The 14,914-nt window shown below is 45.1% G+C and overlaps 1 protein-coding gene across 2 annotated transcripts in view; it reads right to left on the bottom strand.

Moving 5' to 3' along the window:
• The window catches only part of LOC126253543 (M-phase phosphoprotein 8-like), a 203,016-nt gene that overhangs the window by 23,497 nt on the left and 164,605 nt on the right, over positions 1–14,914 (bottom strand). For both annotated transcript variants that reach the window (XM_049954937.1, XM_049954938.1), the window contains exon 4: positions 4,359–4,481. In XM_049954937.1, the coding sequence (XP_049810894.1) occupies positions 4,359–4,481 (123 nt within the window). The remainder of the gene's footprint in view (positions 1–4,358; positions 4,482–14,914) is intronic.

Raw genomic sequence — 14,914 nt, 5'->3', positions numbered from 1 at the left:
TTCCCAGACACCCTATGGATTCCAAACCAACAACCTCCTTCTTAGTTGTCATGGCCAACTATATCTTCATCCACAATTACTTCTCCTTTGAAGGCATTAACTACAAACAAATACAGGGTAGTGCTATGGGCACCCACATGGCGCCATCTTATGCCAACCTATTCATGGGCCATCTAGAGGAATCCTTCCTAAAAACCCAGAATCCTAAACGCCTCACCTGGTTCAGATTCACTTATGACATTTTTGCTAACTGGATTGACGGTGAGGACACCCTATTCACATTCCTCCAGAACCTCAACAACTTCTCCCCCATTTGCTTCACCTGGTCCTATTCTACCCAACAAGCCACCTTCCTGGATGTTGACCTCCACCTCAGAGATGGCTACATCAATACCTCTGCCCATATCAAACCTACTAACCACCAGCAATACCTCCAGATCAACAGCTGCCATCCATTCCATACCAAGAAGTCCCTTCCGTACATCCCAGCCATCTGTGGTCGTTGCATCTGCAGTGACGAGCAGTCCCTCTCAAAATATACGAAGGGTCTCACTGAAGCATTCACTGACCATAATTATCCCACCAACCTAGCAAAAAAAAAAAAAAAAAAAAAAAAAAAAAAAAAAAAAAAAAAAAAAAAAAAAAATAATCCTGTGCCTTTTCTTTCCAGTCTCCCACCACATCCCAAAGTCCCACAGTCTGGCCACATAAGAGCATTCCCCTCGTAACTCAGTACTATCCGCGACAGGAGCAACTGAATTACATTCTCTGCCAGGGTTTTGATTACCTCTTGTTGTGCCTTGAAATGAGAAATGTCCTGCCCACTATCCTTCCCACCCCTCCTACCGTGGTATTCCGCCGTCCACCAAACCTACACAACATACTCGTCCATCCTTACACAATCCCTGCACCCAATCCCCTTCCTCATGGCTCATATCCCTGTAATAGACATAGATCCAAGACCTGTCCCATACATCCTCCTACCACCACCTACTCCAATCCGGTCACTAACATCACCTATCCCATCAAAGGCTGGGCTACCAGTGAAACCAGTCATGTTATTTACAAGCTAAGCTGCAACCACTGTGTTGCATTCTATGAAGGCATGACAACCAACAAGCTGTCTGTCTGCATGAGTGGCTGCTGACAAACTGTGGCAAAGAAACAGCAGGGTCACCCTGTTGGTGAGCATGTTGTCCAAAACGATGTTCTTCATTTCAATGATTGCTTCATAGCTTGTGCCATATGGATCCTTCCCACCAACACCAGCTTTTCTGAATTGCGCAGGTGGGAACTTTACCTGCAATACGTCCTACGTTCCTATAACTCTCCTGGCCTCAACCTTCGTTAGTCACTGTCCTCACCCATCCAGCCCCCTCCCTGTTCCCATTCCAGCACTACACAGCTCTCATTTCACTGCCATACCCAGTCTTTTAATTTCTTTTTATTTCTCTCCTTTCCGCTACGTACCCCCCCCCCTCCACCTCTTCTGCCCTCCGCCTAAACTGCAGCACTTCACTGTCCGCCACCCCCACCATACTATCCCCCCCCTCCCCATCCCAGCCTCCTCCTTACCCCCACCCAGTTGCCACTCCCATCATGCACTGGTGCTGCTGCTCGCAATGTGGATACAACTGTCTGAGAATGCAGATGTGTGTGCAAGTTGTGCTTGCGCACGTGTGCGTGTGTGTGTGTGTGTGTGTGTGTGTGTGTGTGTGTGTGTGTGTGGCACTGACAAAGGCCAAAAGCTATAATTGTGTGAAATCTTTTTGTTGTGCCTATCGCGACTCAGCATCTCCGCTGTACGGTGAGTAGCAACTTTCCTTCATCTACATCTACATTTATACTCCGCAAGCCACCCAGCGGTGTGTGGCAGATGGCACTTTACGTGACACTGCCCTTCTCTACTATTGTAAAATTCCATCCTGGATTTTCCATTATTTGAAAAATATGTTGTGTGTATATAATGTATATGTAATGAATATGTCTTTCAAAAATGAAACTTTCTGTTGTATGTTTAGTTATGGTAATTATTTGTGAGATGTTTCATTTTGCTTTCCAGGTACAATGATGGAGAATATGTTTCCCAGGACACTGGCGAAATTGGATGACATAAGGCAACCATTTTGACCTACAAATGGCATGGAGGCAACTTCAGCTAAGTGAAACAACGGAAAGTCGAATTGTGTAAGAATAATCAGTGATTAGACTGGAAGATGAGGAATTCCTTCCTTTTTCTCTCATTGCTAATCTGTGGCCAGTTTAGGCAACCAAAACAATTTTGAATCTGTACTTTTAACTATTTTGTAAAATTCTGTTTGTGGTTGGTTAGAAATTGGATTACATAGTCAGCTATTTGCCAAATATCTGTATATATAACCTCGTGCGGTTGTGTAATGAAGGATGTGTATTTCCCCCTGCTCTGTTTTTATTTCCCTCCAAAATTACATCCCCCCCCCCCCCCAAATATCTTTGAGATCATCAGATTTGTACAGTACCAAAAATCTATAATAATAGTTCAAAGCTTCGCCTACTTCACTTTATTGTCCAGTACATTCATTTTGTTAATCAGAAGCTAATGGTGAAATTTAGTTACCTAGAAACTGTGCTAATTGCAAAGTACCTGTAAAATAAAACTTCATTATTATGGTTCCTATGTAAACGTGTTGCTATATTTCATATGAAGTAGATCAAATGTATATACAAATAACTGAAGTATTCCTATAGCTAATGTTGGAGACACATTAGCAACTTTTGCACTCATTTAGTTTCAAAGTAATTAGCATTTTTATCAAAAACATTGTTACTGAAGAAGGATCCAATATTTTGGCAAAACAAACAGCATAATTCAATAACAATTACTGTCATATCTAAAAGGTCACATTCAAAAGAACCTCTCCTCACTATTCAGTTAATCACGAATGTAAATGTTTAACTGGAACTTGTAAACAGAAAGAGGACAACAATATCTGAGAGTAGCATTGATAATTGTAACCTTGCAAAAGGAAAATTTTGGGAGCCATTTTAGTCAGTCAATCTGCGAAGGTTATGATATGAGCAAGATCTGTGTCCAAAATTACTGCACAACATACACAGATAAGTTAGCACAAATCACAAGTTGTAAGAGATGCCTAGTTTTATCTAAATTCCATATTCGAGGGTCTATTCAGTAACCGATTTTCAGTCATTGATTGTGAACCCTAATTGGTTTTATCAACTGTGTTAATCTTCAATAATGCTTACTGTGACAATAGGAACAGGCTGAGAACTGCTTTATTACCATATTTTATTTACTGTGCAAAGTGTGATCTTTTGATATGGCTACCCATTTGGAAAGGAGAGTGTAGTTAGGGAATATATTAATGATCTACCTGCCACATGTAGTAAACTTCGGCATCATTTCACTGTCAGGTTACTGCACTCGAGTAATCTCAATATGGAATATCAGTTGAGTGTAATATGTGGCTAGCTCTTTATCTATGCAGAAATGAATAGTGAATGCGACTTGATCTGGCCATAAACCACAGGTTATTTAATAACGAAGTGCAGTTAAAATACTTGGACTGAAAACCTCTTCTGGAACACATCATTTACAATAGGCCACTTTAGACAACCACTTTTCAGCCAGATTTGATAGCGGCATAGCCATCGGAGGCATATTAGCACAGGTAAATACGGCTATGCTTCAAAGACAAGGACACTCCATCACAACAGGACATTTACAGTGAGAACAAAAATTCTTCAAGAAATTTAAAGATGTATAATAGACTTAACTACTCCTAATGGGTATAAATTTATTTTCATCACTAGTTATGTTACAGTGTGCCATTTGGAACTTTGCTGCCTTGTTTCCAGGTCGTATTTGAATATCCAAGTTTTGTCTCCTACGATAATTTCATCAAAAAGGCAGGAATTTCTTCAATGCATTGCAGAAGATCTTCGCAAGCACATTTACCTCCGATTTTGGTCATCCATTAAGACCTTCAGGACAAGTTTACTGCAGATCTTTCGCACTGCCAAATCTTCAGTGATAATGGTGTGCACTGTCATCTTATCGACACCAAGAGTGCTCCTCAGAAAGAATGTGGCCTTCTCCTCAGTGATTGCCATTTGAGTTCCTGAAGCATCTTCATAATACCTGCATGTTTTTCGAACCCACCAGTAACAAATCTAACAGCCTGCCTCTGAATTGCTTCAATGTCTTCCTGCCTTATAGCCACGATTCACATCCCTTAACATCAAATAAATCACAGGCAACTGAAGATTAAAAAAATGTATAGCATTGGGAGGAAAGTGTACAGTTGGGCACTAACTGAGAGGATTTGTATTAAAGCTTTGATGTGTATCTCCATTTTTACCTCATATGAAGTTTCGTCAGGATTAACACCATTTTCAGTTTCTTCACTGCTGACTGTTCCTTCTTTCTTTCCTTTAGCTTTTGTTCTGCCAGTCTTCACACTCTCTTCTTTGACAGTGGGCTCCTAGAAGAAACATAAATGGAATGTGAAGTGTATAGAGAGTAATAAAGTACCTAACACACGGCAGTTTACAACATGACACTGGGAGAAAAAGGAGGGGTGGGATAGAGGGAGGGGGGGGGGGGGGGGGAGGTTGAGTTAAGTTTCTTTCTGGTAGATAACTATCTACAACAGTCAGCAGTTTAAATCTTTTTTACGACATTTTATACCACGTGTTGTGTGTGCTTTGCCAAGCAGCATAGTTCAATAGAGAAAACAAAGCATGTGCACAACTGCAACACATAGCATCTACTTTTGCTAATCTAAAATAATCATAGTATCTAATATGATATGGTTAAAATCAATGGATGTTATCAGTTTTAAAGAATGTCATGTTCACCAAGTCTATGAGGAAAATTACAACCACCTGTTGCAATGTCACACAGACTTTTTTGCACTCACTTCAACTATGCCTGTATGGTCCACGACACACAACGTACGCCATAAAAGATCCATGCGAAAATTGGTTAAAACTGCTGCTTATTACAGGCAGTTATTGAAACACTTTATCTACAAGCACGCTCTGATGTCTGTAGTAATTTAATACAGTTATGAAATGTTGTTGTTGTTGTGGTCTTCAGTTCTGAGACTGGTTTGATGCAGCTCTCCATGCTACTCTATCCTGTGCAAGCTTCATCTCCCAGTACCTACTGCAACCTACTTCCTTCTGAATCTGTTTAGTGTATTGATCTCTTGGTCTCCCTCCAAGATTTCTACCCTCCACGCTGCCCTCCAATGCTAAATTTGTGATCCCTTGATGCCTCAAAACATGTCCTACCAACCGATCCCTTCTTCTAGTCAAGTTGTGCCACAAACTTCTCTTCTCCCCAATCCTATTCAATACCTCCTCATTAGTTACGTGATCTACCCATCTAATCTTCAGCATTCTTCTGTAGCACCACATTTCGAAAGCTTCTATTCTCTTATTGTCCAAACTGGTTATCGTCCATGTTTCACTTCCATACATGGCTACACTCCATATAAATACTTTCAGAAACGACTTCCTGACACTTAAATCTATACTTGATGTTAACAAATTTCTCTTCTTCAGAAATGCTTTCCTTGCCATTGCCAGTCTACATTTTGTATCCTCTCTACTTCGACCATCATCAGTTATTTTACTCCCTAAATAGCAAAACTCCTTTACTACTTGAAGTGTCTCATTTCCTAATCTAATCCCCTCAGCATCACCCGATTTAATTTGACTACATTCCATTATCCTCATTTTGCTTTTGTTGATGTTCATCTTATATCCTCCTTTCAAGACACTGTCCATTCCGTTCAACTGCTCTTCCAAGTCCTTTGCTGTCTCTGACAGAATTACAATGTCATCGGCGAACCTCAAAGTTATTATTTCTTCTCCATGAATTTTAATACCTACTCCGAATTTTTCTTTTGTTTCCTTTACTGCTTGCTCAATATACAGATTGAATAACATCGGGGAGAGGCTACAACCCTCTCACTCCTTTCCCAACCACTATTTCCCTTTCATGCCCCTCGACTTTTATAACTGGCATCTGGTTTCTGTACAAATTGTAAATAGCCTTTCGCTCCCTGTATTTTACCCCTGCCACCTTCAGAATTTGAAAGAGAGTATTCCAGTTAACGTTGTCAAAAGCTTTCTCTAAGTCTACAAATGCTAGAAACGTAGGTTTGCCTTTCCTTAATCTTTCTTCTAAGATAAGTCGTAAAGTCAGTATTGCCTAACGTGTTCCAGTATTTCTACGGAATCTAAGCTGATCTTCCCCGAGGTCGGCTTCTACCAGTTTTTCCATTCGTCTGTAAAGAATTCGTATTAGTATTTTGCAGCTGTGACTTATTAAACTGATAGTTCGGTAATTTTCACATCTGTCAACACCTGCTTTCTTTGGGATTGGACTTATTATATTCTTCTTGAAGTCTGTGGGTATTTCGCCTGTCTCATACATCTTGCTCACCAGATGGTAGAGTTTTGTCAGGACTGGCTCTCCCAAGGCCGTCAGTAGTTCCAATGGAATGTTGTCTACTCCCGGGGCCTTGTTTCGACTCAGGTCTTTCAGTGCTCTGTCAAACTCTTCACGCAGTATCTTATCTCCCATTTCATCTTCATCTACATCCTCTTCCATTTCCATAATATTGTCCTCAAGTACATCGCCCTTGTATAAACCCTCTATATACTCCTTCCACCTTTCTGCCTTCCCTTCTTTGCTTAGAACTGGGTTGCCATCTGAGCTCTTGACATTCATACAAGTGGTTCTCTTCTCTCCAAAGGTCTCTTTAATTTTCCTGTAGGCAGTATCTATCTTACAACTAGTGAGACAAGCCTCTACATCCTTACATTTGTCCTCTAGCCATCCCTGCTTAGCCATTTTGCACTTCCTGTCGATCTCATTTTTGAGATGTTTGTATTCCTTTTTGCCTGCTTCATTTACTGCATTTTTATATTTTCTCCTTTCATCAATTAAATTCAATATTTCTTCTGTTACCCAGGGATTTCTATTAGCCCTCATCTTTTTACCTACTTGATCCTCTGCTGCCTTCACTACTTCATCCCTCAGAGCTACCCATTCTTCTTCTACTGTATTTCTTTCCCCCATTCCTGTCAGTTGTTCCCTTACACTCTCCCTGAAACTCTCTACAACCTCTGGTTCTTTCAGTTTATCCAGGTCCCATCTCCTTAAATTTCCACCTTTTTGCAGTTTCTTCAGTTTCAATCTGCAGTTCATAACCAATAGATTGTGGTCAGAATCCACATCTGCCCCTGGAAATGTCTTACAATTTAAAACCTGGTTCCTAAATCTCTGTCTTACCATTATATAATCTATCTGATACCTTTTAGTATCTCCAGGGTTCTTCCATGTATACAACCTTCTATCATGATTCTTAAACCAAGTGTTAGCTATGATTAAGTTATGCTCTGTGCAATATTCTACAAGGCGGCTTCCTCTTTCATTTCTTCCCCCCAATCCATATTCACCTACTATGTTTCCTTCTCTCCCTTTTCCTACTGACAAATTCCAGTCACCCATGACTATTAAATTTTTGTCTCCCTTCACTACCTGAATAATTTCTTTTATCTCGTCATACATTTCATCAATTTCTTCATCATCTGCAGAGCTAGTTGGCATATAAACTTGTACTACTGTAGTAGGCATGGGCTTTGTGTCTATCTTGGCCACAATAATGCGTTCACTATGCTGTTTGTAATAGCTAACCCGCACTCCTATTTTTTTATTCATTATTAAACCTACTCCTGCATTACCCTTATTTGATTTTGTATTTAACCCTGTAATCACCTGACCAAAAGTCTTGTTCCTCCTGCCACCTAACTTCACTAATTCCCACTATATCTAACTTCAACCTATCCATTTCCCTTTTTAAATTTTCTAACCTACCTGCCCAATTAAGGGATCTGACATTCCACACTCCGATCCGTAGAACGCCAGTTTTCTTTCTCCTGATAACGACGTCCTCTTGAGTAGTCCCCGCCCGGAGATCCGAATGGGGGACTATTTTACCTCCGGAAAATTATACCCAAGAGGACGCCATCATCATTAACCATACAGTAAAGCTGCATGCCCTTGGGAAAAATTACGGCTGCAGTTTCCCCTTGCTTTCAGCCGTTCGCAGTACCAGCACAGCAAGGCCGTTCTGGTTAGTGTTACAAGGCCAGATCAGTCAATCATCCAGACTGTTGCCCCTGCAACTACTGAAAAGGCTGCTGCCCCTCTTCAGGAACCACATGTTTGTCTGGCCTCTCAACAGATACCCCTCCGTTGTGGTTGCACCTACGGTACGGCCATCTGTATCGCTGAGGCACGCAAGCCTCCCCACCAACGGCAAGGTCCATGGTTCATGGGGGGGGTTTATGAAATACAAATACATAAATTGTCAATTACTATAGTATGTAACACACATTGGTAGTAGTCCTCCTCACAACACCTTGAAAATAATTTTCTCTACATGTCCTCAATTTGCCTGGATGCACTGCTGAAGGCTCAATGGGAAGGTTTCTGTAATACATCTTAACATATCCTGCAGAATGGTGCTTATTTCACAGCAAATGGCAGTATTAAGTTCATCAACTGTCTGTAAATGACTGGAAAAACCCTTTCCTTCACATAATCACATAGGAAATAATAGATAGCTGTTAAATCTAGGGAACAGGATGGCCATCTCCCACTGGTGAAGTGGGGTATCACCTGGTTTGGAAACGACTGAGTGCAGCCATAATTCAGTGTAGTGTGTAAACCGTTTACTGTCTTGTTGGAACCAAATGTTATTCTGCAACATTTTGCAGTAGTGACTTGCATTCAGTGTAGTGTGGATCCAGTGTCATCCTCAAGAAACTAGGATCAATAATCTCATACACACCAACTGCACACGATATCACAACATTTGGATTCAACAAGTGCTTTTCATGTAAATGTCTTAGATTTCCTGAAACCAGTAATGGAAGATTTGCTTATTAACATATCCAGTTGTGAAAAAGTGTGCTTCATCTTATATTTGTGGTTGTTGGAGAAATTGTGTTTCTCAGTTTGTTATTGCAAGAATGCCAACACAGTTAACAAGTACGTTTTGACTATAAATGTCTCAACTCTTGAGCAACCTGCAGTTTACATGTATGACACTTCAAATCATACAGTGGGTGGCCCAGTGAACATTTGGGAATGTACTCTTATGTCATGCACACTTACTCCATGTTCTCACATTTTTACCAAGTCTGAAGACTTATTGTTCAAAATATCACCAATGGCTCTTTACTGTCTCACCTGTATGCAACTACTGATCCACTGGGAGCAGCCAAAGGGTGATCACTGTTCTGTATCAATACCTATTGCCCCTTTGTGACACAACCAGTTCGGATAAACGCTTCCAGTGCCCCAATTAGCAACTGCACACAGTACCGTTCCATGGTACATTAGTTGCTATATTTCCTATTTAGTGATGTATGCATCTGCAGCATTCAAAGCACATTTTGTTATAACCTTTAATCGCTAATAAATTGCGTGGATCTGGAAAAGTAGAAACTCTAGCGGGTTACATACTACTAACTCCGTATCCGTCATTCGACTGCCGTGCCGTGACATGCGGCCAGCGCCGTTCATAGCCAGGTGGCGCTCCCGCGCTCGGCCGAGCTGCGGAGCGCCTCTATCGCTGTGTTCGCGTACTGACGTAGCGGCACTTTTAAATGTCGTGGCACTGTCACAACACTTTTCCCCCCTTGAAAAAAAAAAAACACTCACTTCCTTGGAGACACGGACAGTGCGGAGAAATCTATGGCCTCTTGGGAGGCCCCGAGAAGATCCCGCGGAGAAACACGAGAGTATGGTCGAAAATGTCCAGGACGGAAGCTTGCTCGTGGAACGTGCCTCCTGGACGAGATAATGGGTGAAAACTCCGGAGCAGCATCCATAGGTGTCGTGGACCTGGGGGTGTGCTCCAGCGAGATGGGTCCCGGAGAAGGCGGCGTCGCGACTGGGGCCGGTTCCGGCGTACTCGGAAGCGGTAGCGACGTCGGCTGCAGCAACACGCCCGTAAGATCGGCAGCAGCAACAGGACTGGCTTCTCGGGCTGGTGGAGACGAAAGAAGGGGCGGTGGCACCGGCGTGGCCACCACTCGTGGGCGCATCTGGTCGTAATGGCGAACAACCATGCCATCGTCCATACGTATTTCACAAAGCCGGCGGCCGCGAAGAGCCTGGACCACCCCCGGAATCCATTTAGGGCGAGATCCATACCCCCGTGCCCACACGTCGGTGCCCACCGGGTATTTTCCCGCACGAGGGGGCACAGTACAAGGCCTGACAGGGTGAAGCAGGTGCAGTAGAGTGCACGGTTGGCGGCCATGCAAGAGTTCAGCAGAGCTGTGATCACCCAATGGCGTGAAGCGATAAGAACTCAGAAATTGCAACAGAGCGCCATCTGTGGAAAAATCACTAAGGAATTTTTTCATTTGGCTTTTGAAAGTGCGGACAAGGCGCTCGACCTCCCCATTCGATTGCGGATGGAAGGGCGGTGCTGTAACATGATGAATCCCTTGTCCAGAACAAAAATCACGGAAGGCCTGTGAAGAGAACTGAGGGCCATTGTCCGTGATAATCGTGGATGGAAGACCTTCTAGCGCAAAGATTTTGGACAAAGCCAGCGTCGTCGCCACAGGGGTGGGCGACGGACATCGAACAACAAACGGAAACTTCGAGAAGGCGTCAATCAACAGTAGCCAATAAGTGCCGAGGAAGGGGCCGGCAAAGTCAGCGTGCACCTGTTCCCACGGCTGCGCCGGATCAGGCCACGGAGAGGGCATAGTACGAGGCGCAGCCAGTTGTTGAACACACTGATCACACGCAGCGACCATGTGGGCGATGTCCGAATCAATACCGGGCCAATAAACGTGCCTGCGGGCCAGGGACTTAGTCCGAGAAATCCCCCAATGGCCCTCATGCAATAGTTTGAGAACAGCTTTGCGAAGAGAGGCTGGCACCACGACCCGTGGAGATGCGCCATCCGCGGCCAGAAGAACAACACCCTCACGAACAGACAGACGAAGGCGCAAGGCATGGTAGTTGCGAAGGGGATCTGATGCCCGGCCCTTGGTCCTGTCCGGCCAACTCCGTTGAACTAAACCGAGCACCTGACGCAGTACCGGGTCCCGCGCAGTAGCCGAAGCGACCTGCGAACCTGTAAGTGGAAAACCCTCGACCGCACAACGTTCTTCCTCATCAATGTGGAAACAGAGTAGTTCATCTCGATCGAAAACCGGGTCGGGGCCCATCGGCAAACGCGACAACGCGTCAGCGTTTGCGTGCTGGGCCGTGGGGCGATAGTGAATGTCATAGTGAAAACGAGACAAGTATAAGGCCCAACGTTGCAGGCGGTGAGCTGCCTTATCCGGAAGCGACGCTGAGGGGCTGAACAGGGAGACCAGCGGCTTGTGGTCGGTGATGACGTGAAACTTAGAACCATCCAAAAAATGCTGAAATTTTTTAGAGCATAAATGATAGCGAGCGCCTCCTTTTCGATTTGGGAGTAATGCCGTTGGGCATCGTTGAGGGTCTTGGAAGCGTAGGCGATGGGTCGTTCCGACCCATCCTCATACCGATGGGCGAGAACAGCCCCTAGGCCATACTGTGACGCGTCAGTCGCCAGAACCAAGTGCTGACCCGGACGGAATGTGGCAAGACAAGGCGCCGACTGCAAATGAGCCTTCAGGCGGACAAAAGCCTGCTGACACTCGTCGGACCAACAGAAAGGAACGTTTTTGCGTAACAGCTGATGCAGAGGATGAGCCACTGCCGCCGCGGATGGAATGAATTTGTGATAGTAAGCAACCTTGCCGAGAAACGCCTGAAGTTCTTTGACCGTAGACGGCCGGGGTAGAGCGGTAATGGCCGCAACGTGCTGTCGTAGAGGACGTATACCCTCACGGGACAAGTGGAAACCAAGATACACAATGGAGCGTTGGAAAAACTGTGACTTGTCCAGATTGCACTTCAACCCAGCTGAATGCAGGACCCGAAACAGTGAACGCAAATTGCGAAGGTGCTCCTCAGTGGAGGCCCCCGTGACAACAATGTCATCCAGGTAGTTGATGCAGCCGGGAACGGAAGCCGTGAGCTGTTCCAAAAACCGCTGAAAAATGGCTGGTGCGCTAGCGACGCCAAATGGTAACCGCTGGTACTGATACAACCCACAAGGAGAGTGTTGATGACGAGAAATTCCTTGGAAGACGCATCCAATGGCAACTGATGGTACGCCTCCGATAAGTCAAGTTTGGAAAAGAACTGGCCCCCAGCGAGCTTGGTAAATAACTCCTCAGGACGGGGAAGAGGATAAGTGTCAATGAGGCTCTGAGCGTTGACAGTGGCTTTAAAATCACTGCACAATCGCAGACTCCCGTTTGGTTTAGAAACTACCACGATGGGCGATGCCCATTCGCTGGAGGTAACCGGAAGGAGAATCCCTGAAGCTGTTAACCTGTCGATCTCAGCCTTGACAGGCGCACGCAACGCCATCGGAATAGGGCGTGCCCGGAAGAACTTAGGGCGAGCTGTAGGTTTAAGAGTAATGTGGGCATCAAAATCCTTGGCACGACCCAGACCAGCAGAGAACACAGACGAGAATTCAGAACACAACCCATCCAGTTGTTGATACGGAATATCCTCAGATATGAGGTGCACATCATCATCAATGGAGAACCCGAACAACTGGAAAGCATCATAACCGAACAGGTTTTCCGTGCCCGCATGATCCACCACATAAAACGTGAGGGGCCTAACAACAGACTTGTAGGCAGTGGAAGCATCAAACTGGCCAACGATAGGAATTTTCTGCTTATTATAAGTTCGCAGATTTCGCGTAACGGGAGACAAGGGAGGGGAGCCCAACTCCAAATACGTGCGAGAATTAACGAGAGTTACTGCAGAGCCCGTGTCCACCTGCATGCGAATGTCTTTATCCAGAACACGAACAGTAACAAAAAACTTATTTGTTTGAGAAAGCACACAGTTAACATCCATGTCCGATGCCTCATCCTCGTCGACAGGAACTTTAGGGGACTGACACACAGAAGCAATGTGGCCTTTTTTCCTACAGGAATTACACGTGGCCCAACGTTTTGGACATGCGGCCCTGTCATGCTGTACGAAACAACGTGGACAAGAAGGAAGTGCGGAACGAACCTGCTTCTGTGGATGCTGTTTTCGCTGCGAGCGTGGTGGCCCAACGCGACGTTGTTGACGCGAGTGAACCGCCGTCACATCGTCGTTCCCCTGTGAAACAGGCAAATTGTCCGCGTCGAAAGTGGTCTGTACAGCGCCCACATCACACCACGCGTCTATTTGCAGCGTGAGACACTTCAAAAGATTGAGCGATGCTGAGAACTTCCGACGACGACGGGTTTGGCAGTTGTAAGGCATGTTGCCGAACTTCTTTATCAGGAGCAAGCCGTAGAATAGCGTCCCGAACCACTGAATCAGCATAAGACTCATGATGAGTGTCCGTGACAAACTGACATTTCCTACTCAGACCGTGTAGTTCCGCCGCCCAAGCCCGGTAAGATTGATGGGGCTGTTTACGACACCGGTAGAACGCCACGTGGGCGGCAACGACGTGGGTGTTTTTTCGGTAATAGGTAGACAATAAGTCACACATTTCTTGGAAGGACAGAGAGGCAGGTTCCCGCAGAGGGGCTAACTGAGAGAGCAGCTGATAGATCCGTGGGGAAATCCAAGAGAGAAATAAAGACTTACACATAGGAGCGTCGACAACGCCGAAAGCCAAGAAGTGTTGCCGCAAACGCTTCTCATAATCCTTCCAGTCTTCAGCGGCCTCGTCATAAGGAGGGAACGGAGGCGGAGAAGAGGAAGACAGACGATGAGTAAGCGACGTCGACAACGCCTGAATAGCAGCCGTCAGCTGTGTTTGTTGTGCCTGAATAGCAGCCGTCAGCTGTGTTTGTTGTTCAATGAGCGCTTGCATAAGCTGTTCCATGTCTGCCCCGACAGGAACACACAATTCCACAACGCAGGAAAAAAAAATATCCCATCCTCGTCGCCAAAATGTTATAACCTTTAATCACTAATAAATTGCGTGGATCTGCAAAAGTAGAAACTCTAGCGGGTTACATACTACTAACTCCGTATCCGTCATTCGACTGCCGTGCCGTGACATGCGGCCGACGCCGTTCATAGCCAGGTGGCGCTCCCGCGCTCGGCTGAGCTGCGGAGCGCCTCTATCGCCGTGTTCGCGTACTGACGTAGCGGCACTTTTAAATGTCGTGGCACTGTCACAACACATTTCGTCAGGTTTGCTAACTGCAACTGGTAGATAAAATATATTCCACTATGCATATCCACAAATGCACTTACGAGTGGCTTCTGGATCTCACATCATGAACAGAAGCAACTGAGAAAAAGATGTGAAGACACAGTCTGTCATGTAACGTGTAGCCCAACGAGTACCAATAATGTCACTTTTTCTTTCTGTGTTCTACATCTACATCCATACTCTGCAAGCCACCTGACGGTGTGTGGCGGAGGGTACCTTAAGTACCTCTATCAGTTCTCCCTCCTATTCCAGCCTCGTATTGTTCGTGGAAAGAAGGATTGTCGGTATGCCTCTGTGTGGGCTCTAATCTCTCTGATTTTATCCTCATGGTCTCTTCGCGAGATATACGTAGGAGGGAGCAATATACTGCTTGACTCCTCGGTGAAGGTATGTTCTCAAAATTTCAACAAAAGCCCGTACCGAGCTACTGAGCGTCTCTCCTGCAGAGTCTTCTTTGGAGTTTATCTAGCATCTCCGTAACGCTTTTGCGATTACTAAATGATCCTGTAACGAAGCACGCTGCTCTCCGTTGGATCTTCTCTATCTCTTCTATCAACCCTATCTGGTACAGATCCCACACTGCTGAG

This window comes from Schistocerca nitens, chromosome 4, assembly GCF_023898315.1.
Source record: "Schistocerca nitens isolate TAMUIC-IGC-003100 chromosome 4, iqSchNite1.1, whole genome shotgun sequence".
Classification (NCBI taxonomy): Eukaryota; Metazoa; Arthropoda; class Insecta; order Orthoptera; family Acrididae; genus Schistocerca; species Schistocerca nitens.
This window is presented reverse-complemented; position numbering and strand designations above follow the sequence as displayed.